This window comes from Myotis nattereri (assembly GCF_964212035.1).
Source record: "Myotis nattereri genome assembly, chromosome: X".
Classification (NCBI taxonomy): Eukaryota; Metazoa; Chordata; class Mammalia; order Chiroptera; family Vespertilionidae; genus Myotis; species Myotis nattereri.
This window is the reverse complement of record NC_138078.1, coordinates 11,456,219-11,473,781: the sequence shown is the minus strand read 5'-3', so window position 1 is coordinate 11,473,781 and position 17,563 is coordinate 11,456,219. Positions and strand designations below refer to the sequence as shown.

The following is a 17,563-nucleotide window of genomic DNA, read 5'->3' as shown; positions in this document are numbered from 1 at the left end:
TGGCCCCAATATGCAGATGACACTAGGTTGTATTGCCTGAGAGTGTCACCTGGAGTTCTGAGTGTGACACAGGAACATTTTATAGGATAGTGTATGTAATGGGAACCAGTAGCTAAAAGATGCTGTACCAAACAGACATGAAAATGAAAAGTCACCTTTTCCTCCTTCCAACCAGAAGGAACTAGACTTCACCAACCCAGGGATTCAGATATTTAATTTACATATTTAAGGTTGATCAAAGCAGGCTGCCAGAATTTCTGGAAGAAAAATCTGCCGTGTGTTTCCTTCCCAGTTCATGCTTTTGTGGTTGAATGACTATGCAATCTCTCCCTGTGTAATATAAAGAGTATTTCTCACAGTGGTTAATATAAAGTTATTAAGAGGAGTCTGGAAGTCAGCAAATTCCTGAAACCGGAAGCTCTGTGAAATCAGGATGGCAGTGATTGAAAATATTATGGTCCTAGCTAATGAGGAATTATAGAAGAAGCCTTCAAATTTTTCCTTTTGAAGAACTAAAACAGCCTTGCCCTAATCCATTTGCCCAGCTGCCTTCTGGTGGTGGTGGGTGTGGGGGGTGGGGGTGGTTGTGGTTGGGAGGATGGTGGTGATGGTTTCATTTCACTAACCATTTCTTTATTCTACCCTCAAATGGTTCTTTCCAAACCAGAAGAGAATATATAAGCCATTTATCACAAAGGAAGAATCCATACAGCAAAATGAGAACATGTTACAGGGGAAATTACACACATAACATTTAGACTCAAAAATTATATCTCCAGCAGGGATATTTCTAAAAACAATGAACAAATGGATAGCTAATCCAGGGGATGTCCATGTTTGCACACTCAAATCCAGCCCTGTAACTTGCACCCGACCCCTTGTCGTGGGCTATTCTCATTGTTTTGCCCTCTTTTCTTCATAAATGCTATTCTTTAGTTAATTAAAATGTACCCCATGGATCTTCCTCCCCCCTCCTTTTTTGGCTTATAAATCCCATTTTATTGAAAATGGTGCCAACATGCACAGCCATTGTTTTAAGGATTTGATTTTGAAACTTGTTAGCAATTTATAATGACCTTTCTATATTTTGTCTGTTTTCATTTAACAGTTTCTTCCTGCACTGAGACTTCTTTATTTGAATGACTTCAACATTTTATGACATTTTATGTGAGCAATTATTTGGTGTATCATTCTTATGTACTAGGAGACCACCTTACCTATAGAAAGATAATGCACGATTGGCTAATAGAGAGCAAAATTTGATGGTGTACTTTCATCCCAAGGGCATGGTTGTCATCAAGAGATATATAGTAAATATTCAGGAACTATCCTATTCTTCTAGAGCAATGGTTCTCAACCTTCCTAATGCCACGACCCTTTAATACAGTTCCTTATGTTGTGGTGACCCCCAATTCCATTGTTACAAATTGAACATAATTAAAGCATAGTGATTAATCACAAAACAATATGTAATTATATATGTGTTTTCCGATGGTCTTAGGCGACCCCTGTGAAAGGGTCATTCGACCCCAAAGGGGTCGCGACCCTCAGGTTGAGAACACTGATCTAGAGGCTTTTAGAGACAGGTTTAATGGCATACTTTAGTATTCCATAAACTATCCTTTGAATCCTGCCCTTTGATAGCATCACTGATGTACCAATCATCAAAGTAAGAATAATACCCAGAAATTAACTAGAAACAAATAGGCTCTTCCTTTTAGGAACATGGTTGTGGGCAGAGCCTGGGGAAAAAAGAATCTGGGGAGGTAAGTGTCCATGTTGTCTTGCTGATAACTATCATGTGACTTCCAACACATGCCCCAAGAGGTCAAAGGAAGGGTATCATATCCCCAGTGTTCTTCTTTGGAAAGGAGTTCAGCATTGGAGAAGTGATGGTATTAGAGGGAAGATGAGCTTGGGGGATTCTGGCCTTTGGGAGGGCAGCTTCCATTTTCTCTTTAACAAACACAATCATCTTGTCAGTCTCAATGTCAAGTTTGGTTTAATGCTTTCCTAGAGAAACATGTCTGTGTACATTTATTCCTTGTGAAGCCATCCAAAGAGATTTAATTCTTCAGCAGTCATAATTTTGTGTGATTTCTTTAATTGCTAATTTGTTTAAATGGCTTTAGCTTTACAGTTTCCCTTTAGGAAATGTTACTTTCATTGCTAATTGCTAATTCACATGAGTGATAGAGACTGGAGGTACAGTATGTGGTACTGACTGGGCAGGGAGGTGAGGAGGGGCGGGAAAAGTTGCTATTGCACCGACTGTAGCAAAACACATTTGAATAAGAACCAGGCTCTGGCTGAGCAGAGGTAAAATGTCACATTTACAAAGAGATCATCTTTGAAATGAGATTTTCTGCAAAGTGTTGATTCACTTTGTAAGATTAAAGGGTGAGGCAGAGATATCAAACAAAAATCAGAGCTACCCAAACTCAACATATGCAACACTAAATGAAAAACCCAAGTGCAAGTTATCCTGTACCCAGGAACAATTTTAGAGGTGGTTCCTGGCTGGCTGTGAGGAGTTTCATGGCTATGACTCCTTTTCTGAGCTATTTCTCTCCTGCTCCCCACTCCTCTTCACAGGTTTAAGGGAAACCACAGGCTCTGAGAGTGATGGAGGTGACTCGAGCAGTACCAAATCGGAAGGTGCCAATGGGACAGTTGCAACTGCAGCAATCCAGCCGAAGAAAGTTAAGGGAGTGGGTTTTGGAGATATTTTCAAAGACAAGCCAATAAAGCTAAGACCAAGGTCGATTGAAGTAGAAAATGACTTTCTGCCGGTGGAAAAGGTACGTTCAACAGTTTCTCTTTCATTTCAACTTAATGTGGAGTATCCAAAAGTACTTTGTAGGATATGGTGTCTCAGATGTCCTGCGTCTCCTTTGGGGTTCTAGTGTCCTCAAATACTAGCCGCTCCCCTTTACACATAATCCCTCTGTGGAAACAGCTTTCCTCCAAAGGCTCATGCTTGAATTTGCTGCTGCTTTTCCTTTTATTAATTTAAATATTATTTTTCAATTACAGTTGACATTCAGTCTTATTTTGTATTAGTTTCAGGTGTACAGCATAGTGGTTAGACAAGCATATACTTTACAAAGTGTTCCCCCTGATATTTCCAGTATCCACCTGGCACCATTCGGAGTTATTAGAATATTATTGACTACTAGAGGCCTGGTGCATGAAATTTGTGCACTTGGGGGTGGGGGTGGTCCCTTAGCCCGGATTGCAGTAAGGCACAGGCCAGGCCGAGGGATGCCACCAGTGCACTATCAGGGCTGGGGATGGATGTGGGAGGTTGGCCAGCTGGGGAGGGACCACGGGAGGGCTCCAGGGCATGTCCAGCCTATCTCACTCAGTCCTGATTGGCCGGACCCCAGCAGCAAGCTAACCTACCGGATGGAGCGTCTGCCCCCGGTGATCAGTGCTTGTCATAGTGAGCAGTTGAGTGGCCTTAGCATAGCATTAGCATATTATGCTTTCATTGCTTGAATGGATGACCAGACCATTAGCATATTAGGCTTTTATTATATAGGATATTCCCTATGCTGTACTTTACATCTTAGTGACTATTCTGTAACTACCAATCTACTTCTTAATCTCTTCACCTTTTTCTCCCAGTCCCCCATCCTCTCTTCCCTCTGGCAAGCATCAGTCTGTTCTTTGTGTCTACGAGTCTGTTTCTATTTTGTTTGTTCATTTACTTCATTCTTTTAGTTTTACATGTAAGTGAAATCATATGGAATTTGTCTTTCTCTGACTGGCTTATTCCACTTGCTGCTGCTTTTCTTACTGATCTCCTAGCTCTGGAATGTTTCCCAGTTTGACTTTTCAAATGGACCAGCACTTCTCCATTTTTCTCCCCAGAGAAGACCCTCATGCCTGGACCCAGCTAAACAGATGGCCTTGATATTTTTCACGCAACCCCCAATCTCTCTCCTCTACTTGTACATTTCTCTGATACTTTGTGCTTGGAGGTGTTGCCTGGTTCTGCAGTAGAGGAAAGAGGTTGTGCATTTTTTCTTTAGGAGTTAGGTGGGAATGATTTTGGACTGCCTAAAGGAAGTCTCCCGCATGTGTGAACGATGGTGACTCCCTGGGTTGTTACCATCAGGAAGCTGGCTTTTTCCTTCTGCCTCTGGTTCTGGGTTGGCGTTAAACAGTGTGTTGCTGCTGAGTACGCGGTTGCCACAGCAACACACCCAGAACCATCATACTTGTGGCTGTTAATGACGTCTACTGTGGTACACTTCTAAGCACCATAGCCTTGCTTAGGATTTGATAAATACGATGGAATTTTCCAGATTGTAATAAGCTACACTTGTGCTGTGCTTGAGGAATGTTTGTTAATTTGATTTAGTGCTGAAATGTTTGCTTTGATGTTTGTGCCGGCAGGCTTGAGGGATAAGGCATTGGCAAGATTTCTAATGCAGGTTTATTGGTAGGTTTTAAATATTGTTCATTTTTCGATGAGATGAAATTTTTAAAGTTGCATCATCTTCTGCAGCTGTAGAACTTTCATCCACTTCCCTCCCCACTACTTCCCAGCAACCATGCCTGGTGTCATGCATTAGAAACAGAATCTGAAAAGGAAACTTTTGGACACTTAATACCATCAGTAGATATTCACTTAATACCCTATTAGAAGAAGGTGGAAAGGGCAGATGTTTAGAAATAAAAGACTTTCATTTAAACTCTTCTTTTGTTGAACTTCACTAAGCCAGTATTGTTTCTTTAAGTAATCAAGTTCATAGTATCCCAGCTTGTGAGCTCATTTCAATTTCACATGGTCACTTTGAGATTCCTGTAAATATTTACAAAAGAGCAAGTTCCCATCTTGGGAAGGAATGATGTATGCAGTTTTTCTTCATTTCCTTCTAGTAATTGAAATGACCCTGACCATTGACTCAATGCCCTTCCCTCACTTAATCTATCCCAGCCCCCTTTCTCTTCCTTAAACCTGCCACACACACTCCCCCTTGAGGACCTTTGCCACAGAGTGCCTGGACACTCTACTTCCACCTGCCCATCCAGTGTCCTGCCACTCTTTCCAGGGAACTTGGCTCAGACCTCACCTTTTCAACGAGGCCTGCCCTTGCCTAGTCATTCTGAAACCTGCCCCTTTAGCCCATCCTGATTACTTGCACTGCATTTGTTTTGTTTTCCAAAGCATATACCCCCTTCTAAAATAATATTCATGTTTACTATGCTTATTATTTGTTTGTTCACTGATGTATGCTATACGTTTACAACAGTGTGTGGCACATAGTGGGTGCTCAGTAAATATTAGTTGAATAATATTAAAACTGTATTAACATGGCACTTTAGAGATTACAGACATCTATAAAATGAGGGGTCTGGGTGAAATAATATAACCGTTATATAATTGAAAACGTAGTGGTTATATGGTTCACTGCATCTTTGTGGAACAGAGAGATTTATTGCCTTGGTCTTGGAAACATGCGATGTTAACTTCATCAGAGTAATATATATATATATTCGTGTGTGTATCTTGATTCATGATTTGTTTGCAGAATGAAACCATGTGCTGGCAGCAACCTTAACCCGCTTCTTTTTGTGAAGCCTCTGGAGAAAACATAAACTTCCCAGCCTGCTTTACTGTCTGTGGACAATTTTTACAGTTTCTAAGAGGATTCAAAACTCTGTCCACCCCCCATTGTTGGCGCCATGGATAGTTGCATAGATTTATGGACCCATTATGTTATTGCACAACTTGGCATGAGAGCTGATGAGTGTGATCATGTTTTACTAGTGCACAACCTGGTTCTCATCACGTTTGAGATGGTTTTGTGTCCAACATTCATGTTTAAGGAAGGAAGTTTCCTTTGAAAATTGAGCTCACTGTTGATTTTATAGAGGAACAAATTGAATGTCATGTGACAGCATTTGTTAGGTGAGGCCCAAGCAGGTCTTTCACGAAGGCTGGGGTAGTTGGCCTTCTGACATGGCTGGTGTGATAAGTTGGATGAAGGAAAAAAGGAATCAGATAATTGCTACCAGCTGCAAGCATCATATTATACTTTTCATTCAAGTTGGCCAAGTTTTGAGATCCATTTTTCGGAGTTAATTTTGTGCTGATCTTATCTATGCTTTAATTCACATCTCTCACCCAGAGTGGTTGAATGATGATGATTCTACACCCAGGAGAGAGACTTCATAACACTCCCCACCCCCAACAATATGGAAATAATGAGTATTCTTGCTTCTCCTATTGAGCTATAAGGAAGAACCCCATTTATGAGTCTTTTTAATACTATCAATTAGATATATCTGTGAATGATTTGTTTACTGCACCATTTAACTGAAATATTTACACATTAAATGATTTAATGTATGGGATTTTTCTTCCAGTAGATGGAAGATGGGAGGGTGGGGCACAGAGTAAACAAGATTGGTTATGAGTTGATAATTATTGAAACCCGGTGGTGCTACATGGGAGTTCATTACACTATATTTTTGTATATGTTGTAAAATTCCCTTGATAAAAGGTTAAAGAAAAAAAAAGAAACTTGGCAAATGTGCCATTTAAACTAAGCCCAAAGGTAAGTATGTATTATATACAAATAATGGAAAATACAGTGTGACTATGGATGAACCAGTTAAATATCATAAGATTAGAAAGACATGGCACCATTGTCCTAGCTGGTTGCCCTTGACAAAGTCACTTAGCCTCAATAGAGCCATCTGTAAAATGGGAATACTCTTTATACCTAACTCATAGAACTTTTTAAAAAGTTATATAGCAAAAAATACTTTGAAATTATAAAGGTAATTCGTTTCAACTAATATTTTCTAAGTGCTCACTATATGCTTGGTACCGTGTACACAGTGGTGAACAAGACCTGGTTGCCACCCCTCAGAGAGCTGCAGAAAAGTAAACAATAGTACAGTGTGGGGAATTCTGTGACCAGGCTGAGAACACAGTGCTGTTCTGTAGGAGCCCTCAGGCGTGGCAGGAAGTGGTGACTTGTTTGGGAGGCTGGAGAGTATATGTTTATGTGGGTGGGTATCCACTTCCTCCAGGAAGTGATGTTTAGAGCCATAGTAAGTGATGTTTTTCAGGCCTACAGGAAGTGACGTTTAGGCTGAGACCCATGGGTCCGGACCAGTAGACATTCATCAAGGAAAGGAGCTTAGAATTATCGAGGTGAGAAGAGCAACATGTATAAATGCTTTGAACGGAAAAAGAAATGACACAGAGCGTGTGTCATGGTTCCAACAGGAAGTGGGGAAAGATGATAATGGAGAAAGAAGCAGGGTCCAGATTAGGAAGGGCCTGGTAATACATATGGAGTTTAGACTCGATCTGGAGAACAATAGGGAGCTATCAATGGGGAACTATTTTCAGCACGAGAGTGACATGATCTGATAGGTGGTTTAGAGAAAGTATTCCAAGCTACAGTGGGATGAGTGGATTACAGAAGACAGGGTAACTAAAATTCAGGAGAGAGGTTAACAGAAACTTATAGTGGCTCTCCCAATAAATTCCCCCAATCTAACTTCTAAACCAGTTAATGAATAAGATGAATCAATGGATGGAGAATCAAAATATTATTTGTGCTCATCTTTTCAGTATGGATATCCATTTAACTCAGCACTGTTTATCGAAAATATTGTCCTTTCTGTACTTCACCTTTGTCATAATTTAAGTGACTGTGTACGTGTGGGTCCATTTCTGGACTCTGTTCTGTTGGTCTATTTGTCCTTGTGCGATTCTATACTACTTTAATTACTGTAGCTTTATAGTCAGTCTTGATTTCTGGCAGTGTAAGTCCACAATCTTTGTTCCTCTTCCTCAATTTTCCCTGGCTATTCTTGGCCCCTTGTATTTTCATACAAATTTTATAATCAGCTTGTCAATCGTGTGCCCCCCCCCCCCAATAAAAAACCCTGGGATTGTTATTGGGTTTGCATTGACTCTGTAGATACTTTGAGGAAGAATTAACACATTTCCAATCCATGGACATGGTATATTTCTCTATTTATGTAGGTCTTGTTTCACTTTGTTTAAATTCCTCAAGCTGTACACTTACGATTTGTGTATCTTTCTCTACCTATTTTATATTGCAACTAGAGGCCCGATGCACAAAATTCGTGCAAGAATAGGCCTTCCTTCCCCTGGCTGCCAGCACCAGCTTCCTCTGGCACCCGGGACCCGGGTTTTCCTCACAGCCCCGGCTTGGTCCAGAAGGACGTCCGATCTAATTAGCATATTATGCTTTTATTATTATAGATGTTTATGTTATTGTTGGAGGTAAAGTTGGATGATATAGATCAGTGTGAAAGCCAAATGGGCCTGCCAGCTGATCCCTAAAATTAAACAGACTCACCCACCCAATCTCCTAGGGCAGACTCACGTGACATAGAAGGACCTGCCCCTTGGGGAAGAGCAGACAAGTACAACTTCCCAGAGGAGGAAAGAGAAGAGCTGATCTGAGCTGAGCATGCCCAGTTTATTTTTTACAAATTCACCTTTTAAAGAAGTCATTTCACTCTCCCAGGAGAGAGTGAATAAGGGGAAAATAATTCCAGGAGTGTCCAACTGTGTCCAAATGCCAAAAGTGCCCAGAGAATGTCTGTTTGGACTCCCTCTTACTAGCAGGAAACGTCAAGATAAGAGAAGGATATTTTCTCTCTTAACCACTTTGAACTGTTGTCTTAGGTAGTTTGGGGGAATATTTTGAAGGTAGAACCATGAAGTTTGTTATGTGGAGGGGATAAGGGAGAGTAAGGACTGGAAATGATACCTTGGGCAACTGGCTTAACCAGCTGGATCGATGGTAGTATCATTCCCTTATTAGGGAGCAGTGGAGGACAAAGACTTTGGGAGGAAGGTCATAATTTATTTAACAGAAACTCAGCCTTAGACTATAAGTTTAACAGATTTAGTGTTAGACTAGCTGGATTTTGTGGTACTTGTGGGACTATCAAGTGAAGGCATCCTTCAGGCAGTTGGATAAATAAGTCTGTTGATGAGGAAGGAACTATAGATGTAGATTTGGGAGTCATCAGTCTAGAGAGTGGGTTGGAAGAAGGCAACACAGACAGGACATTATCGTCATGAATATGGCTGGTTCTTTCTGTCTCCTACCTGTGGACCTAAGAGGGAGTTTCCTTATCAGGATGCTTCCCTGTTATTCCAGGCTGGCCCCACTCTTTTTCTAAACTCCTTCCTTTGTACCAGTGACTGAGATGACACTCCTGGCTAAATACTTAGGGAAAGGAGTGTCAGGTATTACATATGGGTGGGTAAATTACAGGTACTCAGGTGAGCCCCAGGACCTTATCTGACATGTCTTTATATAGAATAATCCTGGCTTTTCAGTGCTAGCTCATTCCATGCCAAGGCCCTCTAGGCATAGCTAGCATTGGCCTCCTTAGTTATTGGGAAATACAGTCTTTTGGGCTGGGGCTTTTTAAGTAGCCAGATTGGAAAATATATTTTCCCAGGTTGGTTGTTTACTCTATTGGATTCCCTTTGATAAGTTCCTTTCTCATGGTCTTCCTGTCATAGCTGATTTCCATTAATGACTTCTCATATCTCTCTTGAAATGATTCTGGTTTCTTTCTACATTTTCTATGATATTCCGCAACCAAACACTTTGTTTGTTACAGTCTCTTTTTGAACTCTAATCATCTTGAATCTCATTTATGGAATCATAGTCATCCAAATTAATGCCTTTATAATATCAACATTGTAGCTTTTACTTGTAACAGAGAATTAGAATTAAAATCATATATAAATGAGCTACTAATCATTTTTTAATTAGCCAAATTGCAGTAAGATAAATTTTAATATATTCACATATATCTCAGGTAGTCTTTTTATTCATTTTAGTAAAAAATTTATCAAGTTGTGTACTTAAAGTAAAATTAAAACATTTAAACATCTAAAGTGATGATTTTAGTTCCTTAAAAATGAAAGATTTATGTGTCTAACCCTTTGAAGACTAGAAATAAATCTGTGGAATCTCCAGGAGCTAACTATATATTCTTTGACTAATGAAACACAACTGGATCAAAAACTTGTGATTATCTGAGACCTATAGTATTGGATGTCCCTTATTTTGCTTGAAAGATAAGACTATGTGACATCGCCCTAGCCAGTTTGGCTCAGTGAATAAAGCATCAACCTATGGACCAAAGGGTCCTGGGTTTGATTCTGAGTGAGGGCATGTACCTTGGTTGTAGGCTCCTCCCTGGCCTGGGTGGGCCCTGGTCAGGGCTCGTGTAGGAGGCAACCAATCGATGTGTTTCACATCGATGTTTCTCTCTGTCTTTCCCTCTCTCTTCCATTCTCTCTAAAAAAAAATATGGAAAAATATCCTTGGGTGAGGATTAACAAAAACAAACAAACAAAAAATAAGTAAATAAAGGTGATTAAATGTTTTTTTTTTTTTTTAAAGACTATGTGACTTCACTTGAGCAGTTGGAAAATCCATGGATTTTAATGTGCACGGGTATTGTGATAATCAACACTGGTTGCCTGGGCTGAAGGAACTGTCTGGGATTTTCAGAGTTAGGTTTATGTGTTATCTTTCCCAAGAGTGTCTCTGTTATGTTTCCTTATCTAGGAAAAGTAAAGAGAGGGGCGTTGGTATGGAAGGGGAACCAGAAACAGAATTACAGGGTTATTCTTTGACATGTTAAGTGCTATTTACTGTTTTATATGCCAACATACACTTTCTAAAGCACCCAGCATAGAATATTTTCTAAGAAATGTTTAATTACAGTCAGTTCATCACCAAGAATCATATTTTCAGAAGGCCTTCAATCTGTGGTTTTAGGAGTATAGTAGTTATTAAGCATGTAGGCCAGACTGCCTGGGTTCAGATCCCAACTCTGACTCTTCCTGGGACAAATTACTTAAGTACTCTGTGCTTTAGATTCCTCATCTGTAAAATTAGAATACCAAGAAGACCTATCCCATATGGTTGTTATGTGGATTAAGTAACATGCAAAATGGCAGAAATGTACCTGGCGTATAATAATCACTTGATTAACACTCAGTTATTATTGTTGCCCTTCTGATTATTAGAATAGAAGGAGTGCCTATAAACAGCACTGTAGTTTCTAGAATATTTTTAAACTTTAAAAAAATATATATATTATTGATTTTTTACAGAGAGGAAGGAAGAGGCATAGAGAGTTAGAAACATCGATGAGCGAGAAACCTCAATCAGCTGCCTCCTGTACACCCCCTACTGGGGATGTGCCTGCAGCCAAGGTACATGCCCTTGACCAGAATCAAACCTGGGACCCTTCAGTCCGCAGGCCGACGCTCTATCCACTGAGCCAAACCGGTTAGGACTTTTTAAACTTTTTATTATGAAAAATTTCAAACTCAGAGAAGTAGGATTGAATGTTGCTATAACTGTGATAGAGGTTTGTTTGACATCACCAAGTCTTAAATATCAGCCATTAGGAAGTAAGTGCTATGATATTGGACCTTGTCTGTGTTAATCACCATTGTATTTACAATTTCTTGAAAATCATTTTTAAATTATAGTTGGCCTTCAGTAAATATTTATGGACTAGATACATGAATATAACATTTTGTCCCAATCCAATCAAAATTATAAAGGAAGACTCATTCTGTTTCGGGTGTGCTTGGGGTCTGGCTAAGATCCACTCTTCCATTTGTTCATTAATTGGCTCATTTATTCATTTACTGAAGCTTTATTGAATGTCTTTTATGGATCAGCAGTGGCAGCTCTAGAATTTCTAGATAAATGAGCTAAGAAGTGGCAATCCATTTTTAAAGGGACTGGTTCGGTGGCATGTCTGGATGCTGTAGTATTAGCATAATACATGCACATTTTTTACCTGGCAGGTTATTTATTTGGGGGAGGGGGTGGGTCTGGATTAGTTAATTGGAATGGAGTTAATACCTCCTCCACATCACGCGTTGGATCAGCTGTTACATACAGGTCTCCCATTTAGTGCTTTGGGTTGGCACTACATGGGAGAGAAGTGTGTATGTATAAAAGTTGTTATGATACAGGGGAATGGGCTACCAGAGATGTGTCCAAAATATCAGAGGATAGAGAAGAAAGATCTACTAACTGTCTTGGAGGTTTAGAAGGAAAGGATGGTGTATCAGAGAGATCTTTTCAAGGAAAGTAGTATTTGAGCAACACGTTAAGAGATAAGTGGGATTTCATGGTACTTGCAGTGCGTGCATAGACAAAGAGAGAGCATGGTTATGGAGAAGGGTTGGGTTTGGCTAGTGTAGGGGACGTGATGGTGGAAGTGGGGAGTTGGAGGGGAAGTGGACCCTCTTCCTAGGCTCTGCCAGTTCATTCACAAGCTTTACTTCTTCTGGGTGGGCTGGCAAGTTGGTGGAGGAGTTCTGTAGGGCAGTGGCTTGGTCAGATTGGCACTTTGGAGAGATAACTGGGGAGGTGCCGGGCATTGTGGAGTGGAGATCGGAGAGGAAGTAGCTGGGAGAGTTGCCAGCCATGGGGCTTTGCGGTTGATGACTAATTGGCCAGGCACCAGGAACTTCTAGTAGCTCTTGGAAAGGGGCAGATGGACCCACCTCATGCTCAGTCTTTGAGTTGGGCCGCCCTAGCCTGGTTTGGCAGCAGAACTGACAGACAAGCCAAGTTTCCTTTCAAAGAAAACTCCTTTGTGTATTATGGAAAGCAAAATGCTAGTAGTCAGCATTCAACTCTTGTTAATAGATAGGCTAAGGATATATAGATTATAAGAAGAAATTTAGTTGGGAGATCATTGCTAAATACATTTACATATACTCATGAACATTATCATATATGTCTATATATCACATAGACGTTTATTTATGTGTGTATATATTCAGCAAGCTTGTCTTCATAATTAGTTTTAAATAAACTTTTAAATTTTATAATAGTTTTAGATTTATAGAAAAGTTGTGAAGACACTGCAGTTTCCACATACCACACACTCAGTTTCCTCTGTTGTTAACATCTCACATTAATATGGTACATTTGTCACAACTAATGAACCAGTCAATATTAATACATGATTATTAACTGAAGTCCATCTTTATTCAGATTTCCTTAGTTTTTACCTAATATCCTTTTCCTGTTTCAAGATCCCATCCAGGATAACATGCCACCCTGTCTCCTTAGGCTCCTCTTGGCTGTGACAGTTTCTCAGATTTGCCATATTCTTGGTAACCTTGGCAATTTTGAGGGGTTTTGCAGTATGTCCTTAAATTAGCATTTGTCTGATGTTTTTCTCATGATTATTAAACTGAAGTGATGAGTTTTGAGGAAAAAGACTACAGAGGTGAAGTGCCATTCTCATCATGTTATGTCAAGGGACCCTGGTATCAGCATGACTTCTCACTGTTGATGTTGACCTTGGTCACCTGGTTGAGGTAGTGTCTGTCAGGTTTCTCCACTGTAAAGTTCTGTTTTTACCCCTCTTCTACATTCAACTCTTTAAAAAAATCTTTATTGTTCAAAGTATTACATATGGCACCATTTTTTCCCCATTGACCCCTTCTAGCTTACCCCCACCCTCTACCCCAGGCCTTCACCACCCTATTGTCTATGTCGGTGGTCGGCAAACTGCGGCTTATGAGCCACATGCGGCTCTTTGGCCCCTTGAGTGTGGCTCTTCCAAAAAATACCATGTGCGGGCGCGCACGTACAGTGCGATTGAAATTTCATGGCCCATGCACAGAAGTCGGTATTTTGTGGAAGAGCCACACTCAAGGGGCCAAAGAGCCACATGTGGCTTGTGAGCCACAGTTTGCCGACCACTGGTCTATGTCCATGGGTTATGCATATATACATACAAGTTGATCTCTTACCTCCTACCCACCCATGCACCCCCACCTTCCCTCTGAGATTCAACAGTCTGTTCCATGCTTCTATATCTCTGGATATATTTTATTCATCAGTTTATTTTGTTCATTAGATCCCACATATGAGTGAGATCATGTGATACTTGTCTTTCTCCGACTGGCTTATTTTGCTTAGCATAATACTCTCCAGGTCCCTCCATGCTGTCCAAATGATAAGAGATCCTTCTTTTTTACTGCTGCATAGTATTCCATGGCATAAATGTACCACAGCTTTTTAATCTACTCATCTACTGATGGACACTTGGGCTGTTTCCAGATCTTAGCTATTGTAAATTATGCTGCTATGAACATAGGGGTGCAGAAATTCTTTCTGACTAGATTTGACGCTTTAAAAAGAAATTACTGTGCATATCTCATACTTAAGGAGTAGGGAGTTATGCTCACCTCCTTTAGGGAGAGTATCTACATAAATTATTTGGATTTCTTCTGCACAGGCAATTTGTCTGTTCTCTCTCATTCTAATTAGATTTTGATAGGATGATTTCTTATCTGTTCTTTAAATTCCAAATGCTAATTCTGTAGCACTTGTATCACATTTGCCATTACTGCCTGGTGACTTCTCCCACATTTGTTTTCTTCTGTGTTATATAAACAGGTCAATGCCTTAGTTACCCAAGCGGATTGCAAATTTTCTTGAGGACTGGGGCAGCATCTTATTCAAAGCCCCTTACAGAATTGGATACAGTGAAAGCAGTTAATAAATAAGGAATAACTGATTTTTTAAGTGAGTTTAATTAAAAAATGTAAAAATTAACCACAATTAATAACTGAAATAGATCATTAGAGTCAAAGTATATAAGAAACGTGGTAAGGCTACTATTGACGTAATATCTTGATTTGTGAGCCATCCTGAATTTGTACTAGTGGCTAATAGGGTGCTTATTGTGTGCCTGGCACTTTTATAAGCACTTTACATATATTACGTATTTAAGCTTCCAGACAACCCTATATGCTGGTGCTATTATCTCCATCCATATTATACTAGTAGATAAGGAGACAGAGGTGCAGAGGTTAAATAAATTGTTCAGTATCACACAACTAGGAAGTGGCCCAGCTAGAATTTTGATCTCAGACTCTCTCGCTCTAGAATTTGCTGCCTTAACCACTGGCTTCAACTTATTGAAGTGGTGCTTAAAATGGTATCTCAATTGAAGAACAAACAAGATTGCTATTTAAACATTTCGTTGCAATCTGTTAGGATACTACTGATGGCATGGCTGGCAACAGTCTTTCTGTATTTTGCCTAGGGGAAGTGTTTCTATAAAGCCACGACTGTTTTTCCTTCGTTTTTTTTTTCTTTTTTGAATGAAACTATTTTTGTGTAGTACAACTACTTTTATTTCTTTAAAATACAGGCATTTTCACAATGGACATATATACAAACCATATTCTAGATATATCTCACTCCCCAATCATATTATCTTTTGAAATATAGTGGGCTTTTTATTTTCTCTCTGACATTTTTAAACAGAAGTGGTTGCTAGGTCCTGCCAAATAAATACTCCTTCAGTGAGTTCCTTGTCCAAATGGTCACACCTGTGGGTCCCAGGAGGCAGCCTAGATTCCTGCAGGAACGTAGGCGAGGGAGGAGGACTTCTCTCGAAGCCACCCAAGCCATGAATTGGCCCTGCCTTCCTGAACCATAAACAAATGTGAGCTTTGTTCTTCCCATTGCTCATTTGGTCCCAAGTATGACTCAGGGTTAGGCTGGGTCCTTCAGACTCCGTGCCTTTGGCTGTTGGAAGGAAGTGGGAGGTTCCAGTGTAGTTCTGGGACTTTTTCAAACTGAAGAGAGGAGGCTGACTGCATGATGGGAGAAGAGGTATTTCTTTTGCTTTTAGAGATGTAGTAAATACCCTTAACCTTGTATCTTGCCTATACTATTTTGTAATAAGATTTGTAATGGGTTTGCATTGGTGGGTTAAAATGAAGTGTATGCCAGCTGGGATTCCTCACGGAGGGGGAAGTAACCTAAATGTGGAAGATTATTTTCTAAAGTCAAATGTTGCACTGGAACTATTTAGCTGTTTTAATCCCCCCCCCCCCCACCCCTTTGCTCAATTCGGCCATTAATTTTTACAGATGTTTCCAATTTCTCAGTGTTGTGGGTTTTCATGTGCTCACACTGCCGAGAGTAATTTAGATGGGCAGTTTGTACAAGCAGTAACTGTTACACCATGTCACTGAGATGTTTAGCAATTACAGATGTTAGTGCAGTAAACAAATCCAGCTTGCTCTTTAGGTTCCACACAGAGCAAGCCAGATATCGGACATTTCAGTTTTGGGGGGCATGGACAATTGGAGTTTTCCTTGTGAATGGAGAAGTTGTGTGTAGTGACATCTGGATGCTGTTGAACTGTTGTTCATAGAGATAAAGATATTTGGCTAATTTTGTAGTAGTGAGCATTTACATTCCTTTGCTCATATACAGGGTAAAGACACTAAATTATTTTATTTTCTAAAAGTTTGCTAGTAATAAATAGGTGGTCTTTTCTCCCTGAGAGTTGCTCATATTTGTCTTCCTAAAAGCAGAAGTCTGTCATTTTCCAAACACAAAATAAAATTCCCTAAATAAACCACATGATAAGTGAGGCTTACAGTGCATCATATGTCTTCCATATTTTTGTCCCTTGTTGAAAAAAAATTTAAAGGAGAGAGTTGATGAAATATATGTCTTTTCCCGTTGGCTTTCACTTATAATATATTTAAGATTAAAAAAAAATGAAAATAGCATGACAAAAGGGAACACATTATTTTAACACATTAAGAGTAGGAGAACTTCTTGAAAAGCTTTTCTAGTGTTTTCTGTTGCTTGCCTAGAAAGATGTGAGTACATGGAGCAGTTGGCTAAAATAAAAATATATATTCATCTGCAGGCCTGAGAGAATTTTCCTATTGAAAGGTAGCTTCAATTTGCTGTTATTATTATTTATTGCTATTGCTGGATGTCATCATTCTGAGTTCTGAAAAGTACAAATCAGCAAACTTCTTTTCTATTGATTTTTTTAGAGAGTGAGGGAGGGAGAGAGAGAGAGAGATTTGTTGTTCACTTAGTTATGCATTCATTGGTTGCTGCTTGTATGTGCCCTGACTGGAGATCTCACCCACAACCTTGGTGTATTGGAGTGATGCTCTAACCAACTGAGCTACCCAGCCAGGACTTGAAAAGTAGAAGTCAGAATTAGATATTTATATTCCAAATTCAGATGGCAACTCTGGGAAATGAGTGAAAGCCTGATTGATTGTAAGATGTGAACTATGGAAAAGTCTCAATGATAGCATTGGGCTCTCTCTGAGGAACCTCCGTAGCTCCTTTAGACTGGGGCCTGGAGATAGGACAGGAAAGGTAGCCCCTGGGACCCTTAAAGTTTTTTGGACCTGTAAACTACTCATTGTACTGTTGAGTGATCCCTGAACCCTTTGCTTGTTTGTTTCTCAAAATGGAAATAGCTATCTTACTTCTTTGATTACAGATCTTTGCAATAATTATTCTAATATTAAAAACTCAAAGTTAAAGTATATGAGTAAATAAATAGAAATTTATCTTAATCCTATTATCCAGGAATAACCATAATTAACATTTTATATATATTTTTCCAGACTTTTATCTGATCAAGAAAGTGCATGTAGCACACGTCTCTCTTTTTTGTTGTTGTTATTCCTCACCCAAGGATA

The 17,563-nt window shown here is 39.7% G+C and overlaps 1 protein-coding gene across 3 annotated transcripts in view; it reads left to right on the top strand.

Annotated features, from left to right (window-relative positions):
- The window catches only part of SH3KBP1 (SH3 domain containing kinase binding protein 1), a 337,141-nt gene that overhangs the window by 200,289 nt on the left and 119,289 nt on the right, over positions 1–17,563 (top strand). For all 3 annotated transcript variants that reach the window (XM_081115410.1, XM_081115409.1, XM_081115411.1), the window contains one exon: positions 2,596–2,801. In XM_081115410.1, coding sequence (XP_080971536.1) covers positions 2,596–2,801 — 206 coding nt within the window. The remainder of the gene's footprint in view (positions 1–2,595; positions 2,802–17,563) is intronic.